Source organism: Callospermophilus lateralis, chromosome 4, assembly GCF_048772815.1.
Source record: "Callospermophilus lateralis isolate mCalLat2 chromosome 4, mCalLat2.hap1, whole genome shotgun sequence".
NCBI lineage: Eukaryota > Metazoa > Chordata > Mammalia > Rodentia > Sciuridae > Callospermophilus > Callospermophilus lateralis.
The window spans coordinates 90,389,534-90,407,838 of record NC_135308.1 but is presented as its reverse complement, the minus strand read 5'-3'; the positions used below and the strand labels follow the sequence as shown (position 1 = coordinate 90,407,838).

Below are 18,305 nucleotides of genomic sequence, written 5' to 3'. Positions count from 1 at the left end.
TAAATTATCATACAGCTCACAACTTATTTGAGAGAACACAGCATAAAAGTGATCTGAACAGAGAAACACTTGTTTCTGAATACTGAGGAATTGCTGAGCTATCAGTGCACATGTGTGGTCTCTGTGGATTACACAGAGTAGGGATTATATTTAGGACTCATCAAGGCTGTGAATGGGAAAGTTCCATTCTGAATTAGAAATGCAGCTCTCAGGATGTTTTCCTCCACTTTCTGTGGCAAGGCTGTTGACAGTGTTGTCACATGCTGTCTGCAACTGCATTGCTTCTGCTGAATTATCTCAAAGTACATAGACATAAAATTGCTCATGTTTGAAACAGATCCTGAGAACTTAGAATAACAAATACCGTTCTGCATATGGCCAGAGGATATCTTTGAAAATAACTTCTCAAATCTGCCCTGTACCCTCCATTTCCTTGAAAGAGTCTGTGTGCTCTGTCCAAGGGTCTGTGGTTTCTATCCAAGTACATGACTCTTTACGAAGCTGAATACAATACTTCTTGAACATCAATCCATTAATCCCTTCCTGCTAGGACCAGTTATACAATCTGAAGGGTCAATTACAAAAATGAGAGGACAGAGTCCCCTGTTTAAAAATTATAAAGAATTTCAAGATTGCCAACAGCAGGATTTTAACCAAGTATAGGACTGTAATGTAGTTGCACAAGCTATGTTACCATGAAGCTGGGCCTGCCTCCTACCCATGGGGAGAAGGGAACAATGTAATATTATCAGTTCTGGTACATTCTGGGCATTTTGAGAGCTCTAGTACTGTAGGAGTTTTCCATTAAAATTAAATTATCTTTAGGCTTAATTATAATAAAAAATTATGTCTGCATGTTACAGTAATGGAAAAGTGAGCTTGGAGTTGAGAACATGAGTTTTTCTATTTAATCTTGGTATGTTTCAATTTTTTCCCCCTCAAAATAGAGTAGTAACACAATGACTAACTCTGAAAATCCAATGAGCATTTCATGTAAATGCCTTGTAATCCATGAAGGGCTATCCGGAAAGAAAATAGTCAACTCTAAGTAGGATATTAATTTTTAAAATGTTAGGCAATCGAGTCCTTAGAGTTGGACACTATTGAGCAAATCAGCTATGGGGTAAGACTGGCATCTAACTCATGCACTCACTCATGATCTCTTTTTGGGAATTCCTCTGTGACAGGCAACAAGCACAGATCCCCATCGCCACCGCGGGTGTTGTGTACCCTGGAGCCATCGCCATGGCTGGGATGCCTTCCCCTCACCTGCCCTCAGAGCACTCGAGTGTGTCCAGCAGCCCAGAGCCTGGGATGCCTGTTATCCAGAGCACTTACGGTGTGAAAGGAGAGGAGCCACATATCAAAGAAGAGATACAGGCTGAGGACATCAATGGAGAAATTTATGATGAGTACGATGAGGATGAGGATGATCCAGATGTAGATTATGGGAGTGACAGTGAAAACCATATTGCAGGACAAGCCAACTGATAAGGGTCAAAAGATGGTTGTGACCTTAGGACTTAAAGAAGCCCTAACTGGTTCATCCTTACCAGTGGCCAAGCACATTAACTTTCTCATACACTGACTGTTACTTTAACTGTTAGTCTTAAATAGTTGGGACATCAGCTGACTAATAGACCTCAGCCTCAAAAGGCTTGGAAAGGAAAAAAAAAAAAAACACAACAAGCAAACAACAATATCAACAACAAGAGATTGAAATAAGCTATGGGTAAAATAATGCCAGTAATTCAGCTGCTACATCCAAGCACTGAAGTCTTACCCGTCAACTTTTTTTTTTTTTTTTTAATAAACTTTATGGCTGTTTGTTCTACAATGTTCTAGAAATTCTCACTCAGGTACACAGTGCCAACAAGTGGCTTGTGAATGTGTTTTGTTGTTTTGTGCTACAATTTTTAAAAAGAAATAAGTTTTGTTTTGTTTTTTTGGGGGTTTCTGGGTTTTTTCCTTTTTCTTTCCTTTCCTTATTATTATTATTATTTTTGGTTGTTGTTGTAATGCACCTGACAGAAAAAAAAAAAAGAAAGATGAATTTCTCTTTATTTCTCTCCACCTTCTCCATCTCTATACTTTAAAGATGGAAGTCTGTGCATGGGGGGAAGAGGGAAAAAGAGCCTGTTTTTAACTTCCTTGCTATCTACCACAAATACATAATTATTTTCTTTAGAGAACTTTCTTTATCTTTTTGCACACCACACTACATCTTTGAGCAAGTGCCAAATTTGTACTGAAGTGTTGACTAAGTTCATTTTTTCCTTTCCTTTTTCCTATTCCTTCTTAAGTTAGGACAGTGTTATATCTTAGACAATCCCTTGAAAGACCTGAAATACCAGCAGCTGGTGAGATTTGACTTTTTTTTTTTTTTTTAAAGGAAACTGTAGGTGCTGTTCTCAGGTGAAAAGAGAGAGAGAGAGACATAAGAAATTTAGAGAAAAAAATATTTTCTGATCTTGGATTTTTGTGTGTGTGTATGTGTGTGATTATGGTACTAATAGGAATAACATTGGACCATTGTGAGTTAAACCCACATCTGGGGATGAAATCCCACATCCTCCTAAATGACTAGAGGTAATCTTGACCTTGACTTTGCACTTCAAATGACAACTTAACCAAGTATAGGGCTCAGAAATTATATTTTTAAAATTTCTAATATGATTATTATTGGATGGATCATGTGGCCCTGTGTAATAGAGGTGTGCATGTATAACATGGAAGCTACTAGCAAACTGCTCCCAGATGTCCCTTCTCCCTGGACAATTGGTTCTACTAACGTTTGCTACTTAATGAGTTTTATTTGTTTTACCTGTTGATACTTTAAGCAAAACAATCATCATTTTCACTGAACATATTTGGCCATTTTCCAGAAATATAGAATTAGCTTATTTCTCCAACATTCCATCCTTTCCTGACCAGGAAATGGAACTGATGATTTTAAAAGATAGTTTTCATCTCTCCATAAAATGAGGTGGAGGCCTTTTGCATTTCAAAAGTGTGGGCCATGTGCATTTCATGCCACGAAAACCAGCATTTGAATAAAAGTCATTGTAACCCAACAAAGTGGACCACAGCTGAACACAGTGATCCTTGCCCCTACTCTTCTTTTGCTGAAAGGTGAATCTGCTCAAGTCCAGTTTCAGTGCCAATAGAGTATGTGAACAGAGCAGCAGCTGATCGTGACAAAACTGCTTATTTAGATTGTTTTTTTTTTTTTTTTGCTAGCCAAATGCCAAGGTAGTGGCAGGGCCTATACAAATAAATGCAAAATCACTTCAAGCTAATTGCCATTTTTTGTGTGTTGAAACATCAGACAGTAATTTTACTCCATCCAGTAGCTTGGATGTGCTAAAGGTGTTCACTCCAGTCGTCATTTTCCTATATTGCCCCCAAATACCACCCTCAAGTCTAATTTTCAGATATAAGAAAAAAGTCCTTTAATTCTTCTCTCTCTCAAAAGACTTACTCTGGGGTTTTGCTTGGAGGAGCTGATCATATCCTGCATGTCAGAGATTTTGTTTTGTTTGTTTTTCTGTTTGTTTTTGATGACTGTATTTTCATTTGAACTGCCTCTTTTTGCTAGTGTTGTAATAATGATGATAAAATAATAATAATAATAATAATAATAATAATAATAATAGTAATAATAATAATAATGGTCAGCTGTTCCCAGATTAGTAAGTTATGTATAATTTATTTTATTTCTCCTTGTCTATTTTATTCTGCTTTGATTTGGAAGTGCAGCCAATAAGCTGTTAGATATTTAAAACTGATTTCTATCTCCAATTCATATACACTCACACACACACACACACATACACACACATACATATATGCAATGTATGTGTGTGTGTATACATATGTATACACACACACATATTCACCCACACAATTTTACTGCTTCTTCCATAAGTTTTCTCCTTTTAAAAAAAATTGGCCCCAACAATGTCAATTCTGTTGTTTAACACAAAGGAGTGAATAAATAGGAGGGTCATGTTCAATCTTAATTAACTTATGCTCTCATCACTCATTTTAGTTATTTAATTGCCACAGTCATCCAGAGCCAATTTTTTTTGTTTTTGTTTGTTTTGTTTGTTTTTAAGCACTCTGAATAAGGAAGAAATAGACACTTGTTTTTATATCGTTATGTACAATGTGAAAACAGATTTTTAAAAAATTTGTTCTCTGTCTTTGTTAACAAATTTCTTCTGACTTATGTGGGTTCACTTCTCACGTTTGCTGGATACTTACTCTACACCATGTTATAAAAATGCTTTGTTTTCATTTCATGACTTTGGGCTACAAGAATACTTTGTTTTAGCTCCAGGTAGATGCCACTGAGGACATTTATGACTGAAACCAATTCTGTCCCCAGCGAATTGACAAAACATTCTGTTGATCTATTTTTTTTTAAATTTTGTTTTATTTGAAGGGAAAAATGAAATTGTTAATGGTGACCTATAACTGCTGAAACTTCAAAGTTTATTTAGTTAAGTTTATGTTTAAGACTAAACTGTTCATGAACAGAAACAAAAAGCAAGCCCATAATCTTGCACTGTATTCTCTAAATGTCAAAATTTCTTTGCCCTAGTTTCCCCCAAAAGACAACAAAAACAAAAATAATTATATTAATGTTTAAAGTACTTTTAAATCATTTGATAAAAGGTGCTGTGAATAACAGCTTACCTTGTTAACACATTGCCTTTTGGGGCATTTGATTGGTTTATGATTTTTGTAAAGGATCCTAAAACCTCATATTCTTTTTCTGTGTCCCATGGTGACCAAAAAATAGCAAGGTAGAGGAAATGAGAGTAAGATCAAACTAAAATAAACAAAGTCTCCCTCCTTTCTTCTTTTCTACCTACCTGTTCAAGCTTCTCTCTCTCTCTCTCTCTCTCTCTCTCTCTCTCTCTCTCTCTCACACACACACACACACACACACACACACCAACTGAGAAATAATCTTGCCAGAATTCCAGTTTTATAGTTGTCGTAATCAGTTCCTCTAAAAATAGTCATGTTTTGATACAAATCTAAGAAAGCATCACTGGAGAAAATAGGTTAAAGTTGTTTATTTGTAAGTTAATGATAATTTGGTTAGTTACTTCAACTGAAAAAAAAAATAAAACTATTATTTAGCACATGTATACCTAAGTTAGTTCAGTCAATTTTGGAAGTTCGCTTGGCATCTACAGTTAAGAGCTATCCATGTATAAAACCCCTCCTGGAAAACAACATCACCCTGTTAAGATCAAATTCTCCCATGAGAAACAGATATTAAAAGTATTCTTGGATGAAACTATCTCATAGATTTGATTTCTGGAGTAGCATTTTATGTTCAATCATTTAAAGAAATATTCTTTAACCACTCTATGGTCCATTTTCAGATATTTTCTTAGTCCAGGAGCTGTAACAATTCTCAGAAGAAACCTCTTATATCACATTTAAAACATCAAAGATGATTATATTTCAGTCATTCTAAAGGGCAAATTATTGAATTGTAAGGAACAACTAACTGTATATTTACAAGCAGGTTTATGAAATATGTGTCTATCAATTTAATAGTAAAATAAAGCTTATGGGGTCTGCAAGGAAAAATATGAAGCCCACTTAAAGTGGTTCAGATATCCCTTTGTCTTATAGGCATAGGTGTTTGTTTAGCCAGGCTTACAGTATTTAATTTTAATGTTCCCTATAACTATCAGTTTCCCAGGTTGAAAATGATGTGTTGAGTTTCCTACTGATTGATTCCTGTTCTCCCCAGTGTTTCTGTCACTGGTTCATTAAAACAGTATTTATATAGCTCCACTGGCTCTAAAGCTCTTAGTCTTTGTATCATTTTGGATTTTACAAGTAAAAATTTTTAAAAAGAATAGAAAAGAGACAATCAAATGCCTGGAGCTTAAAACAAAGTATGTGCAACCTACCATCTCACTTGAAATTTAATAAAATAAATAATTATGTAAATATAACATAGAGTTATAGATTTATATTTTGTTCATAACACATAGTGTAATATAAGTTGTATATTTTCATGTTTTTGGTTTTATGTTATCATTCATGCCACAATAAAAATAAAACAGGAGTTATGTACTCTTAAAAAAAAAAAAAACAAGATGTGGGTTGCCACCAACCTATTTTTTTGGTTTTTGGGGTTTTTTGTTTTGTTTGTTTTTTGTTTTTTGTGTTTTTTTTTCATTCTCTCTTTTTTTTTCAGTATTACTGCCATGCAAGGCACCAATAAAAACAGCAAATGTGTTCTTTATTATATTGTGTTTCTTTTCACAAATCTTGTGCTGAAGGTGTAATCATTAGTTTCATTATGAAATGTATGGAAAATAATTTAAATTTGTTTTTAATATAAATAACCCCACTTAACTGAATTTGACTTTGAACTAAGGGTATCATTCTTAAATGTAGACATTCCCAGGACAGTCAGAACTTGTTACAATGCATCCCAGGCAGGAATTGAGCTTCACTCTGACATTAAAAGAATCCCTCTTCTGTCATCCTATCTAATACACTTGAAACCCTGTGGCCTGGAGCTCGGGTGCCTGTTCCCTGGCTGGATACTGGCTCTGGGTGGGGCTGGGCTTCTTCCCTCAGAACTATGCTTTATCCTGTTGTTCATATGGCAACATTTCACAATTTCAGATCATGAAATGCTAAGAACTATCGTTTTCATCTTGTCATGTCCAATTTTGAATAATGTACACTTTCTGAATTGTTTAATACTCTGACATGAGCCCCTAAATTCAACCTTCCACTTTTTTTAGCGAATGTTAAAAACATCCTTCTAATGGCCATTTTTGCTTGTCTCTTCTACCATAGTATGTTTTTTTTAGATACTTCTCTGAGGATTTTTGTTTATTTGGTTGGTTGGATTTTTTCTTTTCTTTTCTTAATAAAAATCAACACACTGGATCAGATTACACCTGATTCAAATGAATGTAAAGTATGTGAAAGGGATGTATTTGACTAAAACTTTGCCCATTGTATCCCTGAACAGAAGTATTTTACAAAGTCTAATTCATGGAATTCAGAATTACTATTAAAAATGTAGATTCCTGAGCCCAATCCCAGATGTAGTGAATCAGAATCTCTGGGGATAGAAACAAAGCTTTTGCTATTTTAACAGCTTCAAATACTTCTTCTGCACCCTCTGGTGTTTCAAAAATAACCAGGAGGTGGGGCTAATTTCGTCTCCCTTCTGCCTACTTTTTTTTTTTTTTAGCATGTCAAATTCTGTCGACTAAAACCTTCACTTTACCCTTAGGCCTTTGTGAAAACCTTGAAACTGAGTGAGAGTCAATGAGTAGATGATGATATAAGAGTGTGAGAGCTCCTCTTCTCTCCATACACAGTTTTGGAGGGTGTTGGAACCATCAGTTCTGTGATGTGACTGCTTATATGGTCCTTGTGTGGTTCATTACAGCAAAGCAGTAGACTTCAGAGACCTCAGGCAAGTGCAACAAAAGAAATATAAAAAAGACATAAAACTACAACCCATTTAATATTTGCAAAACAAATGTTCTTTTGAAAGGAGATCCATTGTCAGAGCTGAGAAATAAACCTTCTGTTAACTCATCATGCCCCCCCCCCCCCCAATCCAGGGCTATGGTGGCATGGGCTACCCTGTTTCCTCAAAGGCATTATCAGGATAGGCTTAGTCTATGTGGGCTGGGAAAATCCTGCCTGTTCAGGAGAACTCAGCTCCCAGGATGCAAAGCCCCAAACACCGCCGTCTCTCCTCTACCAAATAAAATTCACTTAGTTTTGTCCTGTAGTATTTCAACTTGGAAACATTTATTTCTTGGCCTTTATTATTTTTAGTTTCTTATGGGATATTTAGGACGAACATATAATAATAGATTATTTTCCTACTGCCAATGCCTTGAACAACCAAAAAAAAAAATTACTGGCAATAGCAAAAAATACACATTCTTTTTTATTTTTTCAATAATCTCAACTTTGCTAATTTTAGTTATTGGTGTTTGAGGAAGTTCATATGCATATTTTTTAAAAATAAAGACCCTGTCATTCCTAACAAATTTAAATATTTCGATGTCATCTCTATAACTTCATATAATTACTGAAACCTCAATTATAACAATGGAGGTAAAGGTAAGCATGAATCAGTTCAATGTTTGAATTAAAGATCATTTATTAAAAAATATCCAATTTATTTTCTGGAGTTTCTAAAGCAATCTAATGATAGCCAGCAGAGAAGATCTGTTTTATAAGTAAGCATTGTAACTAGTATGTAAAGTGTATGCAATAGTATTGCTAAAAGTTCTTTAAAATAGTTATGTTTTCTTGAGGAGGCTAAACATGTCCTTCAATTTTACTTATTCTACCAATTTGTGTAGCAAACTATTTCTATCACACACACAAAAAAACCTCCTTCAGCTCTGATCACAATATATCGTGATTTTTTCAATTAATCAAGTCCATATATAAAGATTTTACTTCCCATATTGCCAGTTTTTAAAGATGCAGACAAATATAGAATGGAGTGGTAATTTGTTGCTCTTCAAAATATAACCAAAAGAGGGAAAAAAAAGTTATGTTATCATTGATGTCTCTACTGATCCAATTTAAAAAGGAAAAAGAAACCAAATTACCAGAACAATTGTAGGAATTCAGTAGGCCTAAGTAAACACCACTATTTTGTACATTGCCTGTTCAATTTATTATTAAATTTCAGAATCTGGAAAGCAATCGTAATTACACACAAACTGTAAAATATATTTGAAATAAAAGTTTTGTTTATAAAAATCACTATTGTGATACTTCCTTAAAAAAAGTTCATTTGGTTCTGCTATAAAGTAGGGGTACATTCACATATTTATATAACTACGAATGCAGAAGACTACATTTATTGAACCTGCTTCAACCCTAGCCCTCAGAAAGCATACCACCTTGTGTTTCAAACCTACAGGTACCTGGAAAAGAAGTTAACCAACTGCAGTTGTTTGAACTCAAGCTTCTTCAAAACTACAATCCTTATTAGTAGACCCCAAATAATTAAAACAAATTACCCTTTCTTTGTATTTGGAAATGATCCTTTAAATAAACATTGTCTTCTACTGGTTTGAGAGATAGAGTGGAATTAGCAATCTGGATTTTATGAACAGAACTTTTCTAACTTCTGGGAAATGGATTGAAATTGCTGCTAGTAGAACATTTGGGCACAAATACTAACTACAAATTTTGAAAAGAAAATTTCAGATTTTCCTATTATCAATTTTCTCCTATTTCATAATTCCACAAACCTGTGAGCTTTGATATTATAGCTATTATGTCACCTACATTCTAAACTCTTATTTATAGTATCCACAGCTGGAGATTTTCCCTGATGATTCCTATTGTCCTACTAAAAACTTCAAAAGTTTGCCAAGTTTTTCAGATACCTCAAGATGCTTCAGTTTATGCTGCAAACATGAAATTTTGAGAAAACTTTATAAAGTTCACTCTTTTCATGTAAATTCTAAACACAAAAAGGCTGAGTTTGTATCATGGGGAGATCTTTAAACATTTCTATAAATCAAAAATGGCAGTCAGTAAAAATGAATAGCAAGAAAAAAGAACCTTAAGAGATTGTAAAATTTGTCTTTCCTTCATCTTAATTACTCAATATTTGACAAACTGTAAATGACGATACCACACTGGTCTGCCTGGCAATAAAAAGTCAAACTTTTGCCAAAGTTGATTAGTCACTAGCATCCTAGGTCATCATATTAGCCTATTGCCAATTCACAAATTTTCAAATTTTGGTATGACTACAGTAAATACACAATTACAATAATACTACATTAATTAGCACAAAGCTTATAAACAAAGGGTTAAAAAATAAAATAATGAAAATCACATATATAGCCATACCCTATAACACATATGTATGTGTATATACACTTACATACATACACACAGACACTAATATATGTGTGCACATGTGTGTATGTACTGACCAAGAAGACACTTTCAATCCTCAAAAAATAGTTCTTATCTTCATAGTAGTCAGAACAAAGAAGATGGATTCATGGCTTAGACAATTCTCATTCTTTAATTGAAAGAAGCATGCAAGTTTATCATGAAAAATAAATCTTTCATTGCCCTAAATTCTAAGGGATAAGAAACAATGCAAAGAGCCACTATATTTTTGTAAGAAGATTTACAAAAGCTGTAGATGTATTTCATGTATGCTTCCTCTATCTGTCCTTGAGCAGAGTTTTATAAAGACAATTTGCAGAGGGTCAAAGAGAGATGATATACATATGAATAGATAACTGGATATATGGATTACACAAAAATTTACAAGGATAAATCTATAAGAATTATGATTATGATGAATATCATGTCCCATAGACTATCTTTTTCAACTATCAGATGTTTCAAATTGGCTTTTAATTATATTATGTTCAGTATTATGATAGGTCTATACAAGATATGAAATAGCACTTCTCTCAAAGATTTATAATTTACAAAAAATATAAGATCAGCACACATTAAGGAACAAAATAATGTAAGAATATGATTAATGAACCAGAAATTGTGATAGAGGGTTTAAAATAAAATTCTTTTCTTCCTGAGTCTTCAGCCTTCAAATGTTATATGTAGATAGTGAATAACCAAGCTCACACTGGATTTGGAAAAAGCAGAAATTATATATGTGTGTGTGTATATATATATATATATGAAACAAGAAAAAAGAAACTGAAGAAATTGTTCTAAAGGAAGTCAAGATTGTCCAACTGAATGAAATAAACAAACAAAAAAAACCCTCTATGTTATCATATTAAATACATCCCCAAATGGTTAAAAGTGAAGGGGTGAAGGAGATATATCACGGAAACACTAATAAAAAGTAAGTTCAAGTAGTTCTAGTGCCACCAGAAAAAAGAGATATTCAGATAGTAAGAATTAAAAAGATAAATATATTTCACAATGATAAAATAGTCACTTAGGAATATATGAGAATTTAAAATAGTCATGCATTACTTACAGATGAGGATAGACAGAATTCTGAGGGGTGTGTCATTGGGAGTTTCATCATTGTGCCCATAAACTTACGCAAGGCAAGAGAGTTACAATATCACAATGTGATACAATCTTGTAGAACCATCATCATTTATGTGGTCCATTATTAGCCAAAGCATTATTATGTGGCCCATGACTATATGCTAAAGGTCATAACTTCAAATGACATAAAACTAACAAAAAATTGACAGAACGAAACAGAGAAATCCACAAATCTATAAACATAACAGGAGGCTTTGGTACAGTTCATTCAATAGATGCCTAAACATCTGAAAATAAATAAATAAATAAAACCTATAAAGACATAAAATGTCTGAGCCACACAATTAGCAAAACATGACCTAATTAACAAAAACAGATCACTTTCCCCCAACAATACCACTGAAATTATTTTCCAGTGCCTGTGGAACATTAAACAAAATGGAAGATGTACTTCATCATAAGAAATTATTTGTGGTATATTCTCTGACAACAATGGAATTAAACTAAACAACATATAATTATAAAATTACAATTCCATGAAATTCAAATATTACTATTATTAATCAGAAAACAAAATGGAAATTAGAAAATTTACATTATGAAGATAAGACCTATAATGAAGATAAGACCTATCAAAACTCATTGAATGTACCTAAAACAGTACTAACAGAAAGTATATAGTCATAAATACTTAAATTTTGAAAGAAGAAAGGGTAAAATGATTCAAGTTTCTACCTCAGGTAACAAGAATAACAAATATAACTGAGATAAATTAGAAGAAAATTTTAAAATGGAGATGAGGACATAAATCAGTGAAAGACAAAATAAATGTCAGATATAGAGAAACCAATCTAAAAAATGTTTCTCTGAAAAAAACAATTAGATGTGATTATAGAGCAATTATTTAGCAATGGGCACAATAGTAACTTACAGTGTTTAAAAAGTTCTCATTGATAACAGAATAGTCTCTAAGAACAGGTAATTTTAGGAACAAAAGAAATTATTTTTAATTTTTTTATTAATCACAGGCTTTTGTTTTTGACTTTTTAAAAAGCTGATAATATCTGAGGGGTTTTTAGGCCATGGTTTTAAAAACATTTTAGTAAACAGCGAAATTACTTTCTTTTACAACAGAATCTTATTGATGGCATTGAGACTACAACAAGATAACTGAAATATACAAAGAATCTGGTTTATTATACTCAACAACCTTAGATTTAAGAGTATATTATCAAAGCCTAAAAACATCAAGAAATCCTCATAAGAGAAAAACAAAAATCTCTAATATGAGGAATACATACACAATACACAAGCTAACCAGAATTTAAGAGTTGAAGGGAAAAAAGAAGAAAGCAAAAATAAGTAGCTAAATAAACCCATTAAAAAAAAACAGAAGAAGAAAAGAAGAGAAAGATATGCTTGAAGAATTGAAAAAAATAAAAATCGAGGCTAGGGTAATGACTCAGTGATAAGGCATTTGCCTAGCATGTATGAGACCCTGGGTTTGATCCCCACCACACACACACACACACTCACACACACACACACACACACACACACACACACACACACACATAAATAAATATAAGAATGCTAAGCTGAAAGTTGTAGTATACCCTATAGTTCCAGCTACTTGTGAGACAGAGGCGAGAGGATCCTGGGAACCCTTACATTCAGGAGCCAGCCTGGGAAATACAGTGAGACCCCATCTCAAAAAATAAAACATCTCAAAGAAAACCTTTAAAATGCCAAATTTATTATTGTACTCTTCTCCGAAGAGCACTAAGCTAGTATACCCCCATCACTGGTCATCAGATTATAGGAATGAATTGCATATGGCAAATGATCATTCCTTAGGTAGTATTTTTCAGTGTACTAAGTCAAAGTTATTTCATAGTCGTCTGTGTAGAGACACCATAACATTTTGGGTAAAATTTCAATTTTCTGTTCCATAAGAAAAAGGGTGACAAAGCAGGGGACAAATAAAGGGAAAATGCCAAGTATTCTGGAAATCACATCAGGTGAGTAACGGGAGACTTAAGGAAGGAAAAGCAGCCTAGGGGAAGAAGATCCAGGGAATCATAGCAGGAGATATACATACCAGAAGCAGTGGCACAGAAAAATGGAATGACCTCATTCTCTGCTGCTGCAAAATATAAAATTGAGATTGATATAAAACAATTGCTAAAAATCAGATATCCAGTCAGTTTAGGAGGTAAATATTTCTAGGTGTTCAACACGAAACCTCAGAATGCCACAATCTATCAAGCAAAGCTGTGATCATTCTTTGCCAGCAAACTGTAGCTGAGTTTCCTGTCTTCAGAGATGGGACCAGATTATATTCTGACTCCAGAAAGGTAAACATATTTATTTTTCCTCTCTTTGAAAGAAAAATTCAAAACAGAAATCAGAGAAGACCCGAGAAAGTATAAAAATGCATGTGTCTCTGGTCAATAAGAGAATCAGTAGGACAAAATGAAGTAGACCAATGCTGTGTATTTCATAAGCAGTGACATTCATACAGATTAGAAGTTATTCCTTTAGTTCTTTAGAGGGAAGCACTATTTTGGCTCAGTTTCGGGGGTTCCATTCCATGATTCATTGGTCCCACTGTTTTGGGCCTTTGGTGAGACAGCTCATCATGGTGGGAATCATGAGATGGAGTAATATGCTTACTTCACAGTAGCTAGGAACAGTAAGTGAAAGAAAAGAGAAGGGACCAGGATTCCAGTATCCCCTTTGAGAACACTTCCCCAATGACATAATCTCCTTCTAGTAAGCCCCACCTTTTAAATTACCCGCCTGTTCCCAATAGCTCCACAGGATGGCCAGTAAGTCTTTAACATATACGGGGGCTTTGGGTGACACATGCAAACTGTAGTAGGATTGATCATAAGTGAAATCCATGGTTGTTTTGATTTTGATAAGGAAGGAAGATGTGATGGTTAATCTGAATTGTCAACTTGATTGCATTGAGAGATGACTAGTATTAAGAGATTTCTGGGTGCATCCATAAGGGTACTTCCAGAGATGATTGCCATGAGGAACAGCAAACTGAGGAAGGAGAACCAACCTAAATGAGGGCGGCAGTGAATGGAACAAGAAGTGAAAGAAGGAGGAAGGCACAGCAAATGTGAGTTTGATTCTTCTTAAGCACCTGCATTTATTGCAACCACCATCTCCCATGAACATGGACTCCAGCTTCTTTGTTTTCTAATGTGAAGTCTCACCATCTTTATTCCAGGGAGCTGGCAGGCCCTCAGTCTCAGTCTGCAGCTGCATCATTGGTGCCTCTTGTTCTGAGATCCAGCTTCTTGAACTGAGCAGTTATTGGTTCCTCCAGCTCTCCGCCTGCTGATAGCCATTATAGGACTATCCAGCTTCTGATCCTGTAAGTCAATCTAATAAACTCCTTTCATAACCATACATTTGCATCTCCTGTTGATTCTGTTCCTCTAGAGAACCCTCATACAAAGGACATACTGTTTCAGTCATTCATTTGCTCAATAATGATGCTTTCTGTCATTGGGAGAATCAATGAAGAGAGAAGACAAATTATCTACTCTCACAAGTTCTTAGTCTATCAGGAAGAGGGAGAACATATTATTGAGGATATGCACTGAAAGCCTGTGGTCTGAATCCCTCTGGAGATTCTTTTGACCAGCACACTCTTTTGGCTTTAAAGCAAATAAAAATAACTTCAGGCTGGTTCTGCACTCTATAGTGGGCACCAATATCTACCACACCCAGTTATCATACCTGGGTGCTTCATTGGTTTACATAACTGTCCCTCCAAAGAAAGTCTATTACTTGTGATTACTGAATATTTGCTAAATATCTAAAATGATAAAAATGATATTAAATATCATTTTAGATATTTAACCATGGTATGTAATGCATCCACAGACTAAACTCAACTTCGATGAAGATAAATCTGTGTGCATTCCTGTAAAAATGATGGCATGGACCACTGAAAACACAAGATTGGTTTTTAGCACTTATTTGGTGTCAGATGGTAGGGATAAGGTAAACTGTCTTCAAGGACCTTATGGTCCAGTGCCAACACTAGAGCAGACAAATATTCTAATTTTTATAATGAAGGAGGACCAGCCATGATGATTTAATTCAAGGAAATTGCACAGGATTTCTATGCATTTCTAGAGACTTCAGGTATCATCTTGTTGACTTATCCTCCTTTTAAAATTCCCTATCTGACTCCTATGTCGCCTCTCAACAGTTTCCTTCTTTTGCTTTAAGTTGGCAATGTTGAATTTTATCTGATCTCTGTGTTCTGGGAAAAGAAAAAAAAAAATCTCTCACCCTTTGTGTTCTGGAAAAGGGCTTAGCGCAAGAACCATCCTTCTCCTAGGACTTAGATAAAATTCAAGGATGCCCCCTTATTTACCTGCGACAAGGCTAGACACAGAACTTCCCAATTCCCATATTTTTTCCTCATAAATGATTATGTGAATTGCTTGTGCTCCCATATAATCAGAAAAATATGCTTGTTAATTCACTTTTGGATAGGCTTCATTCCCTCCCTGGAACCCCTAAACAATGATTCTCCCTCAATTTGAGCCAGCACATAGCAACATTTTAAGAATATCTTAGCCTCAAGGTTGAGCACAACCTGATCATATCCCATCAGGCTAGCTGGTTTAGTTTGGATATGGAATGTCACCCATAGACTCCTACTGGTGATGCTTTTAGGAAGTGGTGGGACCTTTATGAGGTGGAGCCTAGTGGGAGGAAGTTAGAACATTGTTGGCATTATGGGGCATGAAGGGAATTTGGGGCACCTAGATTCTTTCCCTCTCTCTTGGCTTCTTGGCCACAATGAAGTGAGCAGTTTTGTTCCATTATGTGCTTCTAACCATGATGTTCTGTCTCAACCCAGGACCCAGTGTTGGGACCAAAAGACCCTGGGATGAAATTTCTGAAATGGCAAGCCAAAATAAACTTTTCCTCCCTTTAAGTTGTTTATCTCAGGTATTTTATCAGAGTGATGGAAAGCTGACTAACACACTGTCTTTCCACTTCCCCATTCCTGGTTCTTCCTAGTCTTGATTATTCCTCCCTTTGAAAGACAAGCCCTTTTGCCTGACCTCAGAGACTTTTGCCGATTTGATGATCAAAGTTTTCCCTATTGTACAGTCCTCCTTCCTCTACTGAAATAGTCCCTGCCCCACACCTCTTGGCTATATTCTTTTAAATAAAATTTCTCTTTCCTGTCTAAATATGTTTTACATTTAATGAAGTAAATCCAAAAATAAAATGTAATTTATTTTCCTTCATTTCTATACTATAAGGCATTATGGACAGGTATACAGTAGGTTTTCCTGAAAGTTTAAGAAGACAAAGAATATTCAACTTGCATCAATAGACAAGCTTAAAACACCAATTATGCTTTTAAAAATTCCCCCTGACATTGATAATTGGGGATCATACTTGGATGCTCTGCTTTCTTGTTTTTTCTCTCATTGTCTCATACCTTTGCATTTCTTATTTGAATTTTTTTCTTGTGTTTTTGTCTTTTATTTCCTGTCCTCCAAGCTCTCTACCCATAGATATTGAGCACATTTTTTTAGGCAAAAAGAAAGAAAAGCAAGCAAACAAGCAAGAAAGCTGGCCAATCCTTCAATCCTTTTCCTAGAACTGGCTATTTCTGGAGATAGGCACTAACTTGATCACTTCTCAAGAGAAGGGACAGCTCAGCAACAAGGGCAGGTGCCTGGACTAAGTGGTTCTGAAGCTACCCCACAGCTGAGTGGCTTTATGACTTTGTCAAATCACTTCTCTGGGATTGTTTGTTCTCTGTTGGATGTCAAATTAGATGGTTTCCAGTTCTAATATTCTAAAAGCTCATTTAATCTAAATTGAATGAATGTACAAAAAAGGGAAGAGATAAGTTGAATGACAATGATCTTGAAAACAAATTAGCAAAAAAGTTGAGGAAAATCAATGCATCAGGTTCACAGACAAGGAGGATGGGAATGAACTGTGTTCCCAGTACAAAGAACATGGAGTTTGGGGCAGAATGGATTAGATTCAAAATCTGACACTATTTCTTGTCACTAAGCAGCTTCAAACAGTTAATTGATCTTACTGAGCTCAGATTCTAATAGATAATTGTAAAGACTGACTCTAAAGTTTTTTGATGAGGATTCAAGGTAAGAGTAATATGTGATTTTAAAATACTTTTCACATGGTTTTCTGCTTAAATATTTTCTAACATTACTTCTTTATAATAGACTTTATTATTCTCATTTTTGCATCTCCCTGAAAGCTGTGTATAATTTTAAAATATTATTAAAATGCAATATTGTGTTTATTGTCTTCTAAATATGTTTTGCTCGTGAGACTGTGAAATCCTTTGAGGGAAGGGAATGGGGTGTTTTTTGTTGTTGTTATTCTTATTGTTGTTTTGGTGTTATATCCTCTGTACTAAAAAAGGTGCATGACACTGGGCTACAAGTTTTATAAAATATATGAAATAATTAAATGAAGGATTAACTAATGATGGACATGGAGGCTTCATTAATATGTTTTATGTGTAATTTCATTCCAATGAATTTTTAATTTTTTTTCAAGAACAATTGCTTAAGAACTTAATTTAAAAATGAATAAAGGATTTTAATGGCATCAATAGGATTGCTACTATATTTAAAGAGTGACAGTTGTTGTTACTGTACTTGGTAAATTTGTGTGCAGAGCTAGACAAACTACCTCTCTACTTTCAGGTTCTGATTCTATTACAGTCTCAGAGATAATTGTTATTAAATTCATTAACAATCTGAATAAATAACTTGTTATATATTATTTAATCTTTCCTCCTCAATTTGAGAGTAAGCTCTAATTCTTAATTTTCTGAAAATCTAAATTGAACAACAATTAAGACATAAAACTATTTTAACATAAACCCATGAAAGAAAAAAAGAAAACCTCCCAGAAACCATGCCTTTCTAGCATCCCATTATGAGGATATATATTGGAACTGCCACTTTTCCTGGGCATCTCTGTTGAGTTCATTCTGTGTCTGAGATTTCAGAAATACTTTTGGCTTTCTCCTTTCTCTCTTCTGCCAGTGTTGTAGGACAACTTCTGAATGGGTTGATTTTTGAGAGGAAGTTTTTAATTTTTTAGACCTTCGTTACTGTTCAGCATCAGTTTCCAAATTCCACCTGCAAGGAAAATTGAGGAAATGAAGTAGAAGTGATTTTGATTCTCAAGGTTCTTTTGTCTCTTTCCTGATAAAAATGAAGTTATGT

At 34.5% G+C, this 18,305-nt stretch overlaps 1 protein-coding gene across 12 annotated transcripts in view; it reads left to right on the top strand.

Annotated features, from left to right (window-relative positions):
• The window catches only part of Sox5 (SRY-box transcription factor 5), a 967,314-nt gene extending 958,573 nt beyond the window's left edge, over positions 1-8,741 (top strand). For all 12 annotated transcript variants that reach the window (XM_076854205.1, XM_076854204.1, XM_076854203.1 and 9 more), the window contains one exon: positions 1,188-8,741. In XM_076854205.1, coding sequence (XP_076710320.1) covers positions 1,188-1,491 — 304 coding nt within the window. In that variant the 3' untranslated portion in view covers positions 1,492-8,741. The remainder of the gene's footprint in view (positions 1-1,187) is intronic.
• The last annotated feature ends 9,564 nt before the right edge of the window (positions 8,742-18,305 follow it).